This window comes from Triplophysa dalaica, chromosome 1 (genome assembly GCF_015846415.1).
Source record: "Triplophysa dalaica isolate WHDGS20190420 chromosome 1, ASM1584641v1, whole genome shotgun sequence".
In the NCBI taxonomy this organism is placed as follows: Eukaryota; Metazoa; Chordata; class Actinopteri; order Cypriniformes; family Nemacheilidae; genus Triplophysa; species Triplophysa dalaica.
This window is the reverse complement of record NC_079542.1, coordinates 29,236,232-29,256,241: the sequence shown is the minus strand read 5'-3', so window position 1 is coordinate 29,256,241 and position 20,010 is coordinate 29,236,232. Positions and strand designations below refer to the sequence as shown.

Sequence of the window (20,010 nt, the reverse complement as noted above, 5' to 3'; positions counted from 1 at the left end):
TTACCTTTAAAACAAATGAATAGCAACTATCAAAAGTATGACTTCTTTCTTCTCCCCACTCAAACACAACCCACCTAAAATAGCAGCACAATTCTGACCACAACCTTTGGTCTTAAATTGGTTTAAAAGGTCACCTATTAAAGGGCTTCCCTAGACCTCCACTGGGGTTTGGACAAGGCAGGCATCTCCTCTCATGCTGATAGTGCATTACCTCACTTCTAAAGCTTAACAACCACATGAGCACACAAACACACACACACACACACACACACACACACACATGCTGGTAACAGGTGGACACTTCAGTGAAATTAATTTACTTAACAGAGAGGTAGGGGCAGCTGCACTCATAGAGAGCTGTTATTTAAAGGTTCAGGGCTGCTTGGTTAGTTATTAGCGGATATTTATTTTGGTACTAGTGTAATTGTTTTAGTTGTTAGTTCACATACATTTATAAGGAAATTCTTTCTGAATAAATAAAAGATAGAATCCTGAAAAACAGGCTTCTCTCTCTCTGCCTGTTGTGTCTCTTACTTTCCTCCTTAGGAATCTCTCTCGCCTGTGTCTCGGGTGTCCTGTGACATCCAGATTTAGATATTGTCAACCCCTCTCCGCTCGCCTTCTTTTTAACCTCTGTTATATACTCTCTTAATATCTACATTAAATCATCTCGTCTAAAGCTTATGTTTCTATAGATTTAACTGTACAACCTAGAACCAAAATACGTTTGCAGTTAAAGAATGTTTAAACTGTTTTCTTTAGAAAACACATAGTTATGTAGTAATGTTTTAAGCCTAAAACATAAATGGGTAACACTTTATAATAACTGCACGCTATGAATCATTAGTTAAGCATCAGTATATAGTTAATTAATCATTTATGAAGCATTGGCCCCACATTAATAGACATTCGTAAGCAGTTTATAAATACAGCTATAAACGCTTTGTTCTTGATTTATAAGCATGTATAAAATATGCTTAATAATCAAAGTTTCATACTTTATTAAGGATGAATTCATCATTTCTAAATTAAAAATTACATTACTTACAAACCAGTTAGTTTGGAGTTGTCAGTGGTTCATGAGATCATTTAGAAAGTGTAAGTAAATGATAAATAAACTCTTTGAATGCACATTTATACATCTTATTATTCTGACAAAAAGTAACAGTTACTTAATTTGTTAATAAATCTTTTTTAACACACATTCCAGATGTAATTCATGATTGATTAAGGTAGTTATAAAACATTTACTAGTTGTCAGAGAACTATTTTTGTGAGCTCATCTAAAGTGAGGACTATGTATGCCTTGTAAAGCATTTACAAATGAGAGTTGCATATCACTTCACAGTTTATTTTTCATTTTATATCAATTCATTTAATGTTAATTTATATGTTCGGTTGTACAATTTTAATTTTGCAGAGATTTATTTTTTATTTTATATTAAATCGTTTTATATTCATTAATATGTACAGTTGTACAGATTAATTTCTTTTGCATCTTGAAATAAATATTTCTATGTTCTGTATCCCTCTGTGTTGTGTTTTTCCTATTTCTGTTTAGAAGATAACTGAGCCTTTAACTCTCATTTGTAAATGCTTTACAAGGCATACATAGTACTCACTTTAGATGAGCTCACAAAAATAGTTAACTGACAACTAGTAAATGTTTTATAACTATCTCAATCATGAATTACAGCAGGAATGTGTGTTAAAAAGCATTTATTAACACATTAAGTAACTGCTACTATATGTCAGAATAATAAGATGTATAAATGTGCATTCAGAGAGTTTATTAATCATTTACTTACACTTTTTTAAATGATCTCATGAACCAGTGACAACTCCTAACTAACTTGTTTGTAAGTAATGTAATCCTTAATTTAGAAATGATGAATTCATCCTTAATAAAGTATGAAAATTAGATTATTAAGCATATTATATACAGGCTTATAAATCAAGAACAAAGCATTTATAGCTGTATTTATAAACTGCTTACTAATGTCTATTAATATGGGGCTAATGCTTCATAAACGATTAATTAACTATGTACTGATGCTTAACTAATGATTCATAGCGTGCAGTTATTATAAAGTGTTACCCATAAATGCTAATGTGAAGAACCTAAAAAAGAGCATTGAATTTTTTTTTTTAACTTTATATTATCTTCAATGCCAGATATATTTTTCTTCCTCTTCTGCACTCTACTAGTTTTTGCTGTCTAAAGTTAGATTTGGCTCTCTGTGTTGTCGGCTGCCCACCCACTCAGAGACCCCTACCTGTAGCTTCTAAAACTATTACACCTTCTCCCATAAACTTTTTTTCCAATCGCATTGCCTTTTCCCTTCTCCTTTTACCATATTTGTTTATTCACATTTTTATTTCCACTATCTCGGGAGCTCTTCAGAAGCTGGTTCTGCATTCTTTAATTAGCGCCTGTACCATCATGTGTTGCCCAGAAGTTCCCGTAGCTCAGTTGGTAGAACCTTGCATTAGCAGTGCAAGAATGACTGGTTTGATTCCAGGAATCATATACATATAAAATGTGAATCAAGATCACAAAACCACTCATAAGGGTCAATTGTTTTACATTTAAATTCCTCAGGTGAAGAAAGTGGCTTAATGGTTAGAGATTCGGACTTGTAACCCAAAGGTAGCGGTTCGGCACAGCAACTAGAGATGGACAGTGTTAACACATTAGCCAGTCGCTCTCAGTCAGCATACATAGAGCCGGTCCGAAGGAAACGAACCTCCGCTAAACACTGCTCTAGCATGCAGAAACCCCACTGATGAGAATTGATGAAAGAGGAAGCAGTCGCCAACACAGATAGCACGTAACAGTGCAGCAAAGCAGAGGACAAGGAGTGAATGCTTGTAGCAAATCCAGCGCACTTCAGTCGCATGCGTGTGGCAGTGTAGCAAATACCTGAAAGAAATCATACAAAGAAAAAAACAACTAAACAAAACTAAAGGAAGGGCTAAGCGAATTATGAAACTCACTATCAATAAAACTTACCTAGAGGCTGGTGGCCGTCACACACGCTCGTCAAAGAAACACAGCACCCATCAATACAGGCACGCCAGTTAGTTCCTCCATCCACTAAAACAAATAACACCTCTAAAACCCAATGTTATGAAATGAAAACTTAGGTGCTAATTTGTGGAGAGCCACACAACACGCCAGAAGTTCAGTGACACTTTAATGATGCACATCCAGACAGCACAACTTAACTTATTTATCGTAGACCTGTGCAAGGTCTTATCGCAAACCCTTTGTGTCCAATTATTATATCCCAAAAGATCTACTGCCACATTTAGCGCCGGTTTCATAGACAAGGCTTAAGGCTAGTCCCGCACTAAAAGGAATTTTGAGCTGTCTTAACTGAATCTTAAAAATATCTTAAAAAATGTCAGTGTCATTGTTTTGTCTTAAGATGCACAACGATAATGTTGTTTCTAAGGCATTTTAATAAAACCGACTTAAATAACCTAAATTAACTAAGGCCTTGTCCTGATTTAGGCTAAGCCTTGTCTATGAAACTGGGCCATAATTTATTAATCTGTGTTTCTTTCTCTTGTAGACATTCACGGCATGGTGCAATTCTCATCTGCGCAAAGCAGGAACCCAGATCGAAAATATCGAAGAAGATTTCAGAAATGGCCTCAAACTCATGCTACTGCTTGAGGTCATCTCAGGTAACTATGGCCAAGGATAATAGATATTAACAAGACGTGCCACTGCCATAACAGCGAATGGGGAGGAATGGGCTGTAGGTAGAAGGGATACAGCTAGGCCAAAACCTCGCGAAATATCGCTAGGTGAGGCTGTCTTTATCCTATCCCCTAACCCTAAACCAAAGATTTCACAAGATTTTGGCCATAGCTGTATCCCATCTAGCCTTAACCAGAGGAATGCAATCCTCGATCCCTAGTAAAGGAAGTCCCGCCTTCCAGGAAAAAGAGACAATCGTCAATCGATAAAGACAAGACTCTGGTGCAGGGCTCTCGTGAGATGCTTACCAGCCTATGCACATGCACAGTAACTGAAGCATCCTCGAAAAAGGCTGTTTAAGTCACAATGAAATCAATCAGGAAAATGTGAAGTGTATACACAGAGTTGCAGTGGTTATTACAAATGATTTATCCGTGCACACCATTCTTTTTTCTAAATTCATTTGCACTTGTAATCTTTAATCAAAAACAGTAAGCTCCTCTCCCCCTCTCAACAACAACTCTTCACCTCATGACGTAAGCAACAAAAAGAGGTAGGACTATACTGACTGTCTGATGGCTAGGCATTTTAAGCCCTCCCCTCCACACAAAACTTATAACAAACCACTCACAATGGGAAGGGCAAAATAAAGCCCCACCCAACATTTTTCCATTTTTTTTTCACATTTCAGAAGCCGTTTCATTCTGACATATTTCAGGATACAGAAAAAAGTAATTTGCAACTTCAGTCTCATGATGACTTTAAGAAACAAAAGTTATGGAACTGTTCATGTCCAGCTTAACTATTGATTGAAATATGCTATTTAATTTAGATTTTTGCCAGAGATTTTAGAAATCAGATAGGACTGTTGTCTTGCTATGATGTCAGTAGCTGCCTGGTGGTGTTGCTGACATGGTCTACGAGTGGCATGACATATGTACTGATCAAATATGTGTGCATCAGTTGTGAAATTTAAAACATCATCAAATAGCATTACCTTGAACATGGACATTAGCACCTGTGAACATTTTCCATATAAAAACGTATAAAAGAGGGGAAACATAATTTAGAGTAAAAAACAGTGCTAACCCTTTTAAAAGTCTTTACAAAGAGTTTTACCCAGGACTAGGGTTCAGTGTGAACCCCCTAAATGTTTGTTATTTTGTGCTGTCATAAAATCTCAAATAAGTGACTAAATTACTATAATATATAATGTTAACCTTTTACTGTTTTTGTTAGACTTAATAATCTGAATAGCATTCTGTCTACACTGAACATTACCAGTGCATTGTGATTTGACAATTTTTTTTATCTTAAACAAAGTGATCATACTTTAAAGTTTAAAGTAGTACAATAACAGCAGAAATAGTGTAGTTTTGTCTGTGTTTATAAATTTTATGAAATAAATGCAGTTTCATGACTTCCAGTGTGGACAGACTTGGTTGTGATGTTTGTTTATATAATCAATGTTAAATACACGAATGCTCTAGCCAAAAACGTATATTCACTTCAAAGATAGCTTCTAATGTTCAAAACTGATCTGCTGGGTCTGACTGTGTAACTGGTTGGCAGGTGAGAGGCTGCCCAAGCCTGACAAAGGAAAGATGCGTTTCCATAAAATCGCCAATGTCAACAAGGCTCTGGACTACATCTGCAGTAAAGGAGTCAAACTGGTGTCCATTGGTGCAGAAGGTATGTAGAGTGATACACGAATAGTACACTGTAAAGAGGGTCAAGAGGTGTGTATGTGTTTGTATACGTGCTGTATTTGTTTTCAGTTAATTGAAATCTTCTCTCTGTCTCTGCAGAGATTGTTGATGGCAATTTGAAAATGACTCTTGGAATGATCTGGACCATCATTCTCCGTTTTGCTATCCAGGACATTTCTGTGGAGGGTACATAAACACTTTGTATTTTTAAAAACCTGACCAGTCATGTTAATAATTATACACTCATTTACACTTAATAGTATTTCTTAATTTAAAATGAATCCTAATTTTCACTTGTGTGTGTGGGCCCACTCCACAGAGACTTCTGCTAAAGAGGGTCTGTTGCTGTGGTGTCAGAGGAAGACCGCCCCCTACAGGAACGTTAACGTACAGAACTTCCACATCAGGTGAGAATTTAACTACATGTAGATTTACACTGCAGCTGTGTGGTGCAAAACTGACTCTTTTCTGTGACACTGAAGAGTAGATTTTCAGATTTCCCTCTATTTTCTCTCTCCTGTTCCCTGTGTGTCTGCTTGGTTCTTTCTATCTCAGCTGGAAGGATGGCCTTGCTCTGTGTGCCCTCATCCACAGACACAGACCAGACCTTATCGACTACTCTAAACTCAGAAAGGTGCTTTTTAGTCTTACTGTTTACTCTAATCATTTACACCCACCTGTGTTCTATCCTTTTTCTTTTTCTTGTTTCTTTGCTTTAGATTTTCAAGAGAGATAGAGTAATGGGGATAATGAGATGTGGTCAGTAGTGGTCGTGATTCACTGGGGGAACTGCAATTGAGAACATTTAATATTTTTGCATTTTGCATAGCATTTTAAACTGGAACACCCTCCCCTTTGAAATTCACAAATTCCTGTAACATTCCTGTTGTCCATAGTGTGAAGTTATATGGATGAAAAACAGCAAATACATGGCATGTTAAGCCAGAGAAGCAAAGCAGACAAGGCAACATTCACAATAAGTAGACGTGACTGCTATTTAACAAAATTTTGATCCTTGAGTCTATATGCAAGAATTCAACCCATGGTTTGGCAAAATGCAAAGTTAATTTTTTAATTCGCAAGTTGGAATTTGAATTGAATTGGCCACAGGATGTTGAACTGTAATGACAGGAAGTGAAATTTATTAAAACGCAAAATTTTAGAAAAGTTATTCTTAAATCATTAAGATAATATCCAGTGCCGATCCTAGACATCTGGGGACCCTAAGTAAACCTTTGTGGGGGCCCTTGTCATGGTTATTAGATAAACATAACTGTAAACTATAAGAAGTAAAAAAATAATTAATTTACAGAGCTTAAACAAAAAAAAACTTAAACACGCAGTAATTAAAGTATTAAAATGGAAATTTCCAAATGATTCTTGTAAATTTTGAATTATAAAAAATAGTGTTTTGTTTGCATTAGTCTGCGTATAGGAAGGTCGGCTCTGTTTACATCTTGCAAACCTGCCTTAAATTATTTGGCTTAAAAGATTTCTATAATGCCTAAAAAAAGCTATCCGTTAGCATTCACTTTCATTGCAATAGCATGTGTGCTGATGGTACAAACGTGTACCCTCCATCCCCTCTGAACGCTTGTCAGAATACAGCAACAGCACAGCTACCTTTGAATGCCCACAAATGGAGAAGCATCCTTTGTGGGTCCACATATAATTCTAGCATCTCCCAGTACATGCTAACAGTATTTTGAGGGTGTTGCTGGATTATCTATTCTATCATCATTTAATGTTCTTGAGTTGTTATTTTTTAACAGGATGACCCTATTGGAAACCTGAACACTGCCTTTGAGGTGGCAGAGAAATACCTGGACATCCCTAAAATGCTTGATGCTGAGGGTGAGGGAAATTGTCGCAAATCATAGCACCTTCACACAGTTTTACCTTAAAAAAGATATCTGTTTTGTGCAAAAAGAAATTAAATTCAACTCACCTTAAATCTATCTTCATTTATCTCTCAGACATTGTTAACACCCCAAAGCCTGATGAAAAAGCCATCATGACTTATGTGTCCTGCTTTTATCATGCTTTCGCTGGTGCTGAACAGGTAGGAGCCATCAACAATCAGTAAATTCAATTGCTTAAACAAATGTACATTGTACAAGTCTAATCAGGTTTTTTATGGTTCTGTACTCACTGCATCATAGTGCACACAGGGTTATTCAATGTATAAATTAAAGTAAACATAGGAAGGACATTATGACATATCCGTTTTCTGCTCAGCACCTAAAAGAATAAGACACTTGTTTTCTCATTTTCTCCAGGCTGAAACCGCTGCTAACAGAATCTGTAAAGTTCTGGCCGTGAACCAGGAGAATGAAAGACTAATGGAGGAGTATGAGAAACTGGCCAGTGAGGTGCTAAGATCAGTCTTCTCCTGTGAACCTTCTTACATGTATAGAAAGGAGTTTCTGTTTGCAAACTCTACCCCTGATCCAAACACTTGTTCATCACACCCTTTCTATCTAGTTGTTGGAATGGATCCGTCGGACTATCCCCTGGCTGGAGAACCGTGTGGCGGAGCAGACCATGCGGGCAATGCAGCAGAAGCTAGAGGATTTCCGGGACTACAGGCGTGTCCACAAGCCTCCACGCGTTCAGGAGAAATGCCAGCTGGAGATCAACTTCAACACCCTGCAGACGAAGCTCCGCCTGAGCAACCGACCTGCTTTCATGCCCTCTGAGGGGAAGATGGTGTCTGTAAGTCAGAAAAAAAACACCCTCTTTCAAAAGGAAAAGGAACTCAATTAACTCAATTATAAACATTTTGGCTTGCATAGCCACTTTCCCCATTTATTAACTTCTACTCTCAAGATTTTCCTCAAGTAAACCTAGTATATAATACGTAAAATATTTTTTTTGCAAAGTTTCAAGTTTAATCAAACAGTATGTCCTTATGAAAAAATTGACAAGTAACACAACACTAACACCCACTTTGAAATTCAACCAATCAAATATTTGTTTTGATAATGTGTATGATTGCAGGACATTGCAAATGCATGGAAAGGTCTAGAGCAAGTTGAGAAGGGTTATGAAGAATGGCTGCTCACAGAAATTCGTCGTCTGGAGAGAGTCGACCATCTGGCTGAGAAGTTCAAGCAGAAGTGTGCCCTACATGAGGCCTGGACCACAGGTACATGAGCCTAAATCCGCATGTTGAAACACAAAATTAAGCAGTCTAGATCTTTTAGCATTTCTGTTCATTGTTGTGGTAGTTACTCAACTGACAGGTTATGTCCATGAGTATACAAACACACAAAAAATCAGTCTAACTTTTTTTTTAAAACCTCCACACATCTGTTTTACAGTTTAATTTACATATGATTTTCTGCTTTGCCGCTATGATGTATTCTGTTTGCAGGAAAGGAACACCTGCTGTCTCAGAAGGACTATGAGACGGCTTCTCTGATGGAGATCAGGGCTCTCATGAAAAAGCATGAAGCCTTTGAGAGCGACCTGGCCGCCCACCAGGACAGAGTTGAGCAGATTGCAGCTATCGCTCAAGAGCTAAAGTAAGAGAGAGAGAGAGAGAGAGAGAGAGAGATTAAGCATTCAGTTACAAAACACTCATGCAGCTTGGCATGGGAAACCAGGGTTCAAATCCACCTATAGCTGGAAACTTTCTTTTACCTTTTTCTATAACATTGCAGACCATAAAGGCATTTGTCTTCAATAAAATTACAATTAATTTTTATTCGTAAAGTTTAGGTTTAGGCTTAGGGTAGGGATAGGTGTAGGGCTTTAATATCTCAATAAGTTGCCATCATTTTAATAATTGTTATTAATATAATGATTTACACTCTGTTTTCATTGCATAATGTTTGATTCACAACAATACTTATGTGCAAACAGTAACGTAATCTCCCACTATTTATAAGTAAATAGCATCTAACTACTACAGTATTTCTACATAATCTAAAGAAAATACAGCTATTTTCATTTAGTGTAAATAGCATACAGCAAATTAATCCTGCTGTTTTCACTTAGTGTAAACAGAACCTACTGCTATTAAACTTTTTTATTTTATTTTCCCTATGCTGCAAAGTATGAAGTCAGAAATAAATCTTAAACAGAAACTATTGTGAATTTGCTCACTGTAATGTTAACTTGTCCATTTCAGTCCATTAGCCTACTTAATTTCAGTATCTGACAACATTTTATGTCATCCATGAACATGATTTGTTAGTGGAATTGAAGGCTATAACTCCTTTTTCCTTCATAGCATCACCAAGCTAGTCCTTTGTAATTGTTTGGCAGCCTCTAGCGGTGAAGTTATACATTGTGCCTTTAAGGTTACTCCAAAAAATCTGGAGTAAGAATACATCCTTCTTTCTGTCTAGTGAATTAGACTACCACGATGCTGCTACAGTGAACTCCCGCTGCCAAGGGATCTGTGATCAGTGGGACAATTTAGGAACTCTCACCCAGAAGAGGAGAGATGCTCTAGAGGTACATTACAAAATTTTTTACCTAACATTTAATTTCATTTTACTGCTTAAGGTTTTTACATTACTTTTAAATTTGAAAATAAGTTAAATAAACAATAAACAAAATAAACAATTTCACCTCATGCATAAAAGTTAGAGCAAGTCACCATTTGCCAGCCTTAAAATGAAAAGACAATTGAATTGAATGAGTGTTCAGTGTAAACGGATACCCTTTAAATTCCAATTGGAATAGATGGATTTGAAACATTTATTTACCCCAAAACAGTTTATTGTCAAATTACAATCCTAACATAAAATCTAATGCATTTGTATTTAAAATAAAATTTATATAAAAGGTTTAAAGTGGATGTGCAGCGGTGTTTCATGCCTTCTGTCTTCTTTATAATGTTAAACGTTCTGTCTTCTCATGCTTGACATGGTCAAATTGTCAAAAAATGTGGTGGACTATTGACATAGTTTTCTGCGCTCGATACATTCCCCCAGCATTCGTTTCGTAGTTGGTTTTTCGAACATGAAAATCAGTTTTGTAACACAACTTCTCTCCCAGAAAAGCACGCACACGCGCCAACCAGGGAGAGCGAGAGAAGGAGCACTGCGTTTGTGAAGTTCAGCTGTGTTTGTTTGTTCACTGCATTTTGGTGAGGAATGTTACATAAACGGAGGATATACGATACACTGGATTTGGAGATCGTTTGAAATTGAACGATGGAGCGGTGTGCATGTGCTTTAGTTCAGCTAACCCCCCCCCATACGCATGCAGGAGGTTGTATGTTTTCAGAAATAATCGTAAAGCTGTATCTGTTTACTTTGTATTTTCGAACAGTATTTAGTTTAATTTACATTTATTCATTTGGAAGATACAGCTGTACAATTATTTATGAAAACAGTTGAGCTCCTGAAGGGGTGCAGTGGGCTGAACTAAAGCACGAGCACCCAATACATCATTGCATTATCCCTGCATAACTTTTGATTTACTATAAGTTTGTGTTGTTTACATAATGCACATATGCACCGATTGCCAACAAAACACAGACATTTGACTCGGGTTCACTTTCCCCGTGCTGTGCATGTAGGGCATCATTTAGAGCTGAGACTGCTCCATCTATCAGTTTCAAATGATCTGCAATCGTTTTATATAAAAGTTTATATAAAATTCCTTACCGAAATGCAGTGAATAAACAAATACAGCTGAACTTCTGCAAGCACATTGATGGGTGTGCTCTCTCACTCTACCTGGTGGACGTGTGCATGTGCACTTTCTCTTTTTCTCACTGGTTGACATGTGGCCATGCTCTTTCTCTCACTCTTCACTGGTGATGCGTGGGCGTGCTTTTCCAGGAGAATTGCCCAATAAGGGACTGAGAAGAGTTGTTAAGTAAGGGAATTTGATAATAAAAAAAAACTTTCTGTCACTTGTAGGAGCCTTGGGGGGGGGGGGCTGTATCGAACACAGAAACATGCCCAATTCATTTTTTTACAAGTTGACCATAGCATCAAGCCAGCATGTTTTAACAATACCAACCCTTTAACGATAGTTTGACTGTACTGTAATATATGCCCCGTTAGTGGTCGTAGAGGTTTGATGATCCAGGTTATTGTAGTTGATGTTTTGTTTTCCCATCCCCAGCGTGTAGAGAAGCTCTGGGAAACAATTGATCAACTCTACCTGGAGTTTGCCAAGAGGGCGGCACCCTACAACAACTGGATGGATGGAGCCATGGAGGATCTGCAGGACATGTTTATTGTTCACAGTGTTGAGGAAATCCAGGTTTGTTATGACATTTTATGCTATATTTGTCATGTAATATGGGGAAGAAGAACCCAATTGCAGGCAACAGCGATTACAGAGGTTAACAAAAAAGGATTTATTAAACAAAAAACAAAACAAAAACCCACAATGGCGTATTCACCAGAAAACAGGACAATAAGCAAAACATGATGTAGACTTAATTAACACTAAACTAGAACAACCTCTTACATTAACTTAACTAAACACTTACTAGACTTGACTTGGGTTAGGGTAATCCACAGAGGTACACTCAAAAAGAAGTTGTTGAACGAACTTAATTAAATTAAGGAAAACTTTTACATTGCTCCAACTAAATCTAATTTGTTTGAAATGATTCTTTACAAATTTGTTGTATGAACTTATTTTTTTCAGACGTCATGATTAAATTTATTTGTGTCATATCTACTGTTTTGCAACGCATAATAGAAAGATTTTGTCAGGTAAATTATGTTTTATTTTACCATGCCTACTACATAAAATAATGTTAAACAAACATGAATTTTATGTTAACGTTTCATAGGTTCATTTAACGTTCTCAACATTAGTGTTTTTAGTAAATGTGACATAACATTTTATTTTATCTCTAACAAGTTATGAAGTTAATCAAGCTTAACAGAAATTCTAATTAAAAATGTAACCGCCCACTACCTAACGCTTTTCTAAACAATGGTAACCACAAAGCTGAAGAATATAACAAACTCTTCAAAAACCTTAAAGATAAATGCACATTAAACACTAAAAAGTTTATTTTTACTGAAAAATGCATAAAATAACACTTATTTAAGAAAATAACTCTCAAAATGCAGTTATACACAAGGCATGCCTGGAAAGAAGTCCTCAGCCCAATTATAACTATTTTATGTTGAGACAACACAACTCCTTTATGATGTCCCAACATGAATGGATTCAGTTATATGACTAAACATAAAAAAATCATGTTGTGACCAAATTTTCAAAAAGTTTAACTGATTTTTCAACAACTGTTGATTTAACTTCAGCAAGTTTAGTAAATTGAACAAGCAACAAAAAAATATTTTTTGAGTGTACAAGCAAACAGAGACAAAAATGCCTCTCTGCACATAAAACGAGGGATCCTGCCATGATTCTGCCACACGACCAAGAAAGACATGACATGATGACGCAGAATCATAACAATATTGATTGGAAATGCTTAAAATGTTCACTGTTAATCTTTCACTTCTTCAATGCTCACCTCGCATATTTGTGTCCAACATTCTATTCTGAAGGAGGTGATAGCATGTGACATCCTAATATAAAAATACATGCTACAGGAGAAGAGGGAAAGAAAAGGAAATAGAGAGATGTTATTAACATAGTTAATATTCAACATCTTTCCACCAAAAAATATATATTTTTAGCTGTTTCTTGAATACTGTGAGGGACACAACTGATCGGACGGAGTTGTGAAGATTGCTCCAACAGCAAGGATCACGGAAGTCCCACAAAGCTTTGCTAATTTACTATTGGATGTTCATGAATTGTATAAGAGAAATTGGAGGTATGATTGTGCAGACTCAGTGCTTGTGGTCATTGGTCTTAGCTAGGTTGAGTTAAGTAAAGATTTGTTTAAATAAAGAATAGGAGGGGTCCAAACACTGAATCCTAGGGTTCCCCAGTAATTATGTCATAGAATATCCCCCCATGATACTGTGAAGCATATATAACCTGTGAGTATATAGTGATTGATAAAATGTAAAATGCTGCAAATAAAAACAACATATGCCATTTAGAGGAACAGTAAGAATGAGAAAGCTTATTTCACAAGATCATTTTTAGATTCAGTTTGTAAAGATGGTATGGTAAATGAAGGTATATGTAGGATATTAAATTGAAGATTATGGATTAGTCAACTGTTTATGGAAAACTGTGGTGGCCTTAGCAGTTTGGGTGGATGTTAGTAGCTCATTCCACTGAAGAAGACCAGAAGAGATGAATGTTTTTGTGTCTTCCTGTGAAGGAACGACCAGGCATTGCTCATTTAATATCCCTAGATAGAGGAAAGGAACATAGAGATAAAATGATGCAGTTTAGACAACTGTCAAAAGCCTTAAATTTCATTAAAGGTTGCCAGTGAAATGAGACCAATAGCTTACTTTTTGATTCGAAGATTACCATCAAATGATTTTTTTTGTGAAATCAAATAAACGGTTTAATTGGACGCACGTGCATGGCCTGAAGTTAACTTCCGTTCTGTGTTTGTTTATTGGTCTGGCAAGTGGTTAATAAAATAACAATTTATATTTTATTTAATTAATATTAATATTATTTAATTAATATTATTATTATGTAGTAGTATAATAATTGTACTGAATAAATGATTTGTTTTATTTTGTTGTATGTTCATTTTATTAAATGAACAATTTGTTAAATGGGTCATGTAACTTATGGGACATTGAGATTTAGCTGCTGAGCTTGGTATCGCAGTCTAAATTCATAATTTAGTAGGAACTCTATTCTTTGCATATGTGCAGCAGAAGTTACATTCGGGCCACAAAAACACGCATGCGCAGAAATGTTGTTTATGTTGTTGCTTTGCAACAGTCAAATTCTATATTCAGTGGGAAATAAAACAGGGAACAACTTTTATATATGGTCAGTTTTTTTTCAATTCTCACAAAGTAACATTTATATCAGATAGAGAAAGTTATTAAAAGACTGCTATTTTAAGTTCAATCATTTATTTAAAGTACTTAACGCAGGTTAATAAATCTGTGTTAATAGTATAGCAAGCAATCTCTCTTCTTCTTTCATCTCTCTCTCTGCATCTCTTTTAGAGTTTGATCATTGCTCATGATCAGTTCAAGGCCACTCTACCAGAAGGTGATAAGGAGCGTATGGCCATCATGGGCATCCAGAATGAGATCATGAAGATCGCTCAGACTTACGGCATTAAGCTGGCTGGAGTCAATCCATACACGGTCCTAAGCCCACAGGACATCACCAACAAATGGGAAGCCGTAAGTAGAGTGTACAATAACGTGAGGAGAACGTTTACATTTATAAATGAAGAGTTTGGTTCCAAAATTAAAAAATCTGTTTAATTTTTTTTTGAAATCATGTTTTCTTATTGTGCATTCCATTAATATCAATCAAAGTGCAGTTATAACTCCAAAAGTACAGCTAACTAACACAATAAAAACATGATAACATAACACAAAACATGAGTTATCTCATTTTGGAACCAAACTCTTCATTAATGGACCATATTTGTTTGTGGTAATGTAGAAACCCTTTTTAATATAGCACCATCTTAGCAAGTTAATTAGAAGCAGTTGCTTCAGGTGGACTGTCCCTGTAATAATATTTTGATTCTGTTCTGTGGCAACATTGCGTGAATATCTGTAAAATAATTGTTTGTCGCCTGTGTTGTGAAGTTTTGTTTTTGTAATCAATTTTTAAACTGCACTTTTCAAGATTAAAGGTACTCTGAACCAATTCATAGAATACACCTGATGATCTAGGATCAGTGTTTGTACCTTAAATTGTAATGTGTTATAGTTTGAAAATAATATTTTAGAGACACAAACTGATTGTATGCCATCTCCTGTAGGTGAAGCAGCTGGTTCCCCTGAGAGACCAGATGCTACAAGAGGAGGTTGCCAGGCAACAGGCCAATGAAAGGCTGAGGCGCTCATTTGCTGCTCAGGCCAACATCATTGGACCCTGGATTCAAACTAAGATGGAGGTGGGCCGAACAAAATAGAGCGATGATGTATTATCACCAGTTTGTTTACCAGATTAGAAAAAATCAATGTGAAAGACTAAAATTGTGGACAGAGAACAACGGTTAGTCTCTTTAATTATGTATTTTTTGTTGTTAGGAGATTGGCCATGTGGCTGTGGACATTTCCGGCTCTCTGGAGGAACAGATGAATAATCTAAAGACATATGAGCAAAACATCATTAACTACAAGTCCAATATTGACAAACTGGAGGGAGACCACCAGCTTATCCAGGAGGCGCTGATCTTTGACAACAAACACACCAACTACACCATGGAGGTATTCATGGACACAAGTCTCTTTCAAATTATTTCATGAAAGTTCTAGTTCTAAGACTCAGTTTGCTATTTGTAGCACTTTTGTATAGAATGTCTTGGCCAAAAAAATTACAGTCTGAACGACATTAATCACTAGTACCATTGCTTTATAATATTTCTTTTTATCTGCTTTTCAATCTCTCCAGCACATCCGTGTGGGCTGGGAGCAGCTGCTCACCACCATTGCACGTACCATCAATGAGGTGGAGAACCAGATTCTCACCCGTGACGCCAAAGGCATTAGCCAGGAGCAGCTTAATGAGTTCAGAGCCTCTTTCAACCACTTCGACAGGGTCAGTGTGACAGAAATTTCGATGCACCTCAACACTTATGTTATATATCCATTATTTACAGCGTTATTTCTGTATGCAGAAAAGAAATGGCAAGATGGACCCAGACGATTTTCGTGCGTGTCTTATCTCTATGGGTTACGATCTGGTGAGTGGTCATTAAACCCCGCCCATTCGATATTCCACACCCCATTACAAAAATAACAAGCACCATCCATACAGTATAAAAATACATCTTTTTTTTAGTTAATACATAAAAGTTCACGTGGTAAAATACAAATATATACAATAGCAATATATATGTAACTATTTGGTAAATAATACATATGTAACTGAGAATTTCTGTGGCGCTTTTCTGTAAGGGTGAGGTGGAGTTTGCCCGCATCATGACTCTGGTGGACCCTAACAACAGCGGCGTAGTCACCTTCCAGGCCTTCATCGACTTCATGACACGCGAGACTGCAGAAACCGACACTGCTGAACAGGTTATGGCGTCCTTCAAGATCCTTGCCTCCGATAAGGTGCGAATGAGACTTGTTACTATTCATAGTCCAGTTGTAACACTTCTTTAGAACTGAAAGCAAACTATGGCGATGAAACCTCAAAGTCTTGATGGTTATCCAACAAAGTGTTTTCACTTCTTATGAATATTTTTTCTCAAAATTAACTCAAAACTGTGGTAAAATTACTGTAGAACAATGCCTTAGTTGGCTTGTTTATTCTGCATACACAACAGTGACCGCAGAATGATAAAACACCAGTGTTTAATAAATAGGTAATATAAAAAATTTGACTAATTATTTATTTAATAAATTAAAATAATTAACTGTAGCATGTTTACTGCTGGCTAGCAAATTAGCACTTTCATGTAGAATTTGTAAAATGGCAACAGGTGTGCGTTTATTGGCATTCTGTAAAGTTCAAACACAGTTTATCCAATCAGAATATAGTGAGAAATGTTTTATGTTTTAAAACATCATAAAAACATTACGACTAGAGAGCATTTCAAAAGTTTCTCTTTTCATTTCTTAGCCTTTCATCACTCTGGAAGAGCTTCGTCGTGAACTCCCACCCGAGCAGGCCGAGTACTGCATCAGCCGTATGACCAAGTACGTCGGCCACGATGGGACCCCAGGAGCCCTTGATTACATCTCCTTCTCCAGCGCCCTCTATGGAGAGAGCGATTTATAAATGTTTAAAGCATCATATATTACTCTCTTTCTCTCCTCTATCTCTTTTCTCCCCACCCTCCCCTTAACGAAGGTTAAGCCCTAATGAGGGAGAGTTTTCCCTCTTTTCCTCTAATATTTCGAAAATACTTTTCTACATTCTCAGTTTTTTTATCCCCACAGAGCTACACAAAAGAAAAGCTTGTGTCTACATTTAGTTTACATTAATTTACATGTCTTACACCCATCCTGTAAAAAGGAAAGGAAGTGTAACAAGGCCACTCAAAAAGAGGTTGTCCACATTTATAGCGGACATGATACTCTCCCATTCATGTCTCCCTCCGGTTTTAAAAGATCCTTAGTGAACTTTCATTGAAATAAATTAATAAATATCATATGTGAGAACTGTAAAACCCAAAGCCCAGACATACGACTGAAAATCTTTAATAAGGGAATTGACTACAATCCAATGGAAAATCGGAATATACTGTAAAATCGATGTACAGTAAATAAAATCATAATAAAGGTTGAAAAATAAAACTCGTTGATTTTATGTAGAAAAGTAACTTGCTTTATAGCTAGTGCTGAATTTTCAATTATACAAAATATCAGGCATAGTTTGATATCTGGTCTCGATCAAGTGTGAAGCCAGCTCTTGGAGCTTTTGTACTGATTTATATTTCTTATTGAGATATTTTGAAGAATATGGGAAATCAAACAGTTCTGGGCCACCACTGACTACCGTAGTAGGAAAAAGTAGTATGGGGTACTATGGTGCCCCAGAAATGTTTAGTTTCCCACAATATTCAAAATGTCATCTGGGGCACCATGTTAGTCAGTTTGGCCCCAGGATTGTTTGGTCTCGATTATGTAATTCAGGGATTGAGAGAGCAGAGGGCTTTTGAATGGACTTTCATTTAACAGTTGATTCTTTGATTGGTGGAATTCTACTAAATATAATTGACCTTGAAAGGTTTATACATTATTATTAAACATTAGGTTTGCTAATGGAGGAAACAAATGGGAACCAGATTTTTGCACTCTAATCTGGATTTTAGATAGCTGTGTTTCCAAAAATTCCTTTAGAGTATATGCCTTTGACATGGGTTAACATGCCACGAGTAAAACAGCCGCTTCCCTCGTGCCTCAAAAATACTTCATAAAATATACATTATAAATAGTGATTGGTGATGCTGAGGAGCATTTGTGAAGATGCATGCTGTGTGTTTTAAACAGACATATGCAAGAGAGCCCCTTCTTCCATTTTGTCTGAACTGTATTTTAAGACCCCAAATAGCACTACTGCTGTCCACTGTCTTCTCAATATGAAACTGTGATAATAACTAAAAAAGTCAGAGTCCACCCCGTCCAGTGTTTGTAACGTAATGCGTCATCCTAATAATATTGTTTATTTTGTGTTTTGCCCTTCTGCAGTGGTCGGTGATAAACACATTATTTGTTTTTCTTCTATTTGTATCTTTCCTGTGGCTCAGTGGTTAGAGCATGGTATTAGCAATGCCAAGGTCATGGGTTCGACCCCATGGGATTGCTCATAGTTAGAAACAAATGCAGAATACAATACAATGTAAGTCGAAAGTGTCTGCCATATACATAAATGTACATTTTTGTGAAAAATATCAACCGAAGCCAGTAAAGGAACTTTTAGGATATTGTGGCGATAAGAATGATTTAGATGCTGACAGGGGTGGTTTGTGCTAGCCCAAAATTTGAATGAGAACATAAGAACAAGCTTTGCCTTCAAATCCCTGTCAACTGGAATATTTCTGAAGTGCATTAGTGAAAGCCAGGGACACACAAGATGAATTCATTACATAAAAGTCTGGATGTCCCTGTAGTGAACCAACTCTCTCTCTCTTCATCCAAACGGACTCCAGAGCGTCCTGTACGCTGATTTTAAGACTCTTATTATCTACTCAAACCTGTACTTTAAAAGGATTAGTTCATCCAAAAATCTAAAATCTGTCATCATTCGCTTAACCTCATGTCTTTCCAAACCTATATGATTTTATTATTCACAAACACAACAGAGGCTCCAGAAAAGTCAACCACACCATACAGAGTCTTTAAATCAACGTGATACATTTTAATTTAAAGGGCTAGTTCAGCCCAAAATGAAAATGTTGTCATCATTAATTTACCCTCAAGATGTTCCAAGCCTGTATACATTTGTGTGTTCCGCTGAACAAGAAATAAGATCTTTTAAAGAATGTGGAAAACCAAACAGTTCTGTGACACCATTGACTACCATAGTAGAAAAAAATACGTTGATTGTTTGGTTTCCCAAATTCTTCAAAATATCTTCTAGTGCACCATAGACCATAATGGTATTTTTTTCCAATAGTCAATAGTATCCCAGAACTGTTTGGTTTTGTGTTCAATGGAACAATGCAATTTAAACATGTTTGTAAATCGAAGGTGATGTAATTATGACAGAATTATCATAGAAAGCGAAAGGTGGCCTCTCGGGGTCTTTAAAGGGATGTTTCTGAATGTTCTGAAAGTTTGGAAAGACGGTGGAAGGTTTTCGGGCAAGAACAATAGGCTTAAGAGTTGTAATAATTAAGGTTTTGGTCTAGTTTCTATTGCTAATAAATAAATGTTCTCAAAAATTGTGTTTATTGAATACTATCCTTGTAATGGTGTAACCGACTGATTTTTGAGTAAATTCATTTGACTTTTCAGACCACTCTGTGTGATGTCAATGTGTTCTACAACTCTTTACTATTATCCATTGCACTAAAAAACTCAGTATTAAGAGATAACACGAAAACCCAAGAATAAAACTGTATCTCAAACTGTA

At 36.4% G+C, this 20,010-nt stretch overlaps 1 protein-coding gene across 1 annotated transcript in view; it reads left to right on the top strand.

The window, feature by feature from the left end:
* Positions 1–20,010, top strand: part of actn3b (actinin alpha 3b) — a 28,586-nt gene extending 8,576 nt beyond the window's left edge. Inside the window, exons 2-21 of the mRNA XM_056755256.1 lie at positions 3,579–3,693; positions 5,282–5,401; positions 5,518–5,604; positions 5,738–5,825; positions 5,974–6,052; positions 7,191–7,272; positions 7,395–7,480; positions 7,698–7,790; positions 7,903–8,133; positions 8,419–8,566; positions 8,795–8,945; positions 9,774–9,882; positions 11,509–11,649; positions 14,466–14,648; positions 15,242–15,376; positions 15,513–15,692; positions 15,877–16,023; positions 16,103–16,168; positions 16,383–16,541; positions 17,053–20,010. Of these exons, the coding sequence (XP_056611234.1) occupies positions 3,579–3,693; positions 5,282–5,401; positions 5,518–5,604; positions 5,738–5,825; positions 5,974–6,052; positions 7,191–7,272; positions 7,395–7,480; positions 7,698–7,790; positions 7,903–8,133; positions 8,419–8,566; positions 8,795–8,945; positions 9,774–9,882; positions 11,509–11,649; positions 14,466–14,648; positions 15,242–15,376; positions 15,513–15,692; positions 15,877–16,023; positions 16,103–16,168; positions 16,383–16,541; positions 17,053–17,211 (2,559 nt within the window). The 3' untranslated portion in view covers positions 17,212–20,010. The remainder of the gene's footprint in view (positions 1–3,578; positions 3,694–5,281; positions 5,402–5,517; positions 5,605–5,737; positions 5,826–5,973; positions 6,053–7,190; positions 7,273–7,394; positions 7,481–7,697; positions 7,791–7,902; positions 8,134–8,418; positions 8,567–8,794; positions 8,946–9,773; positions 9,883–11,508; positions 11,650–14,465; positions 14,649–15,241; positions 15,377–15,512; positions 15,693–15,876; positions 16,024–16,102; positions 16,169–16,382; positions 16,542–17,052) is intronic.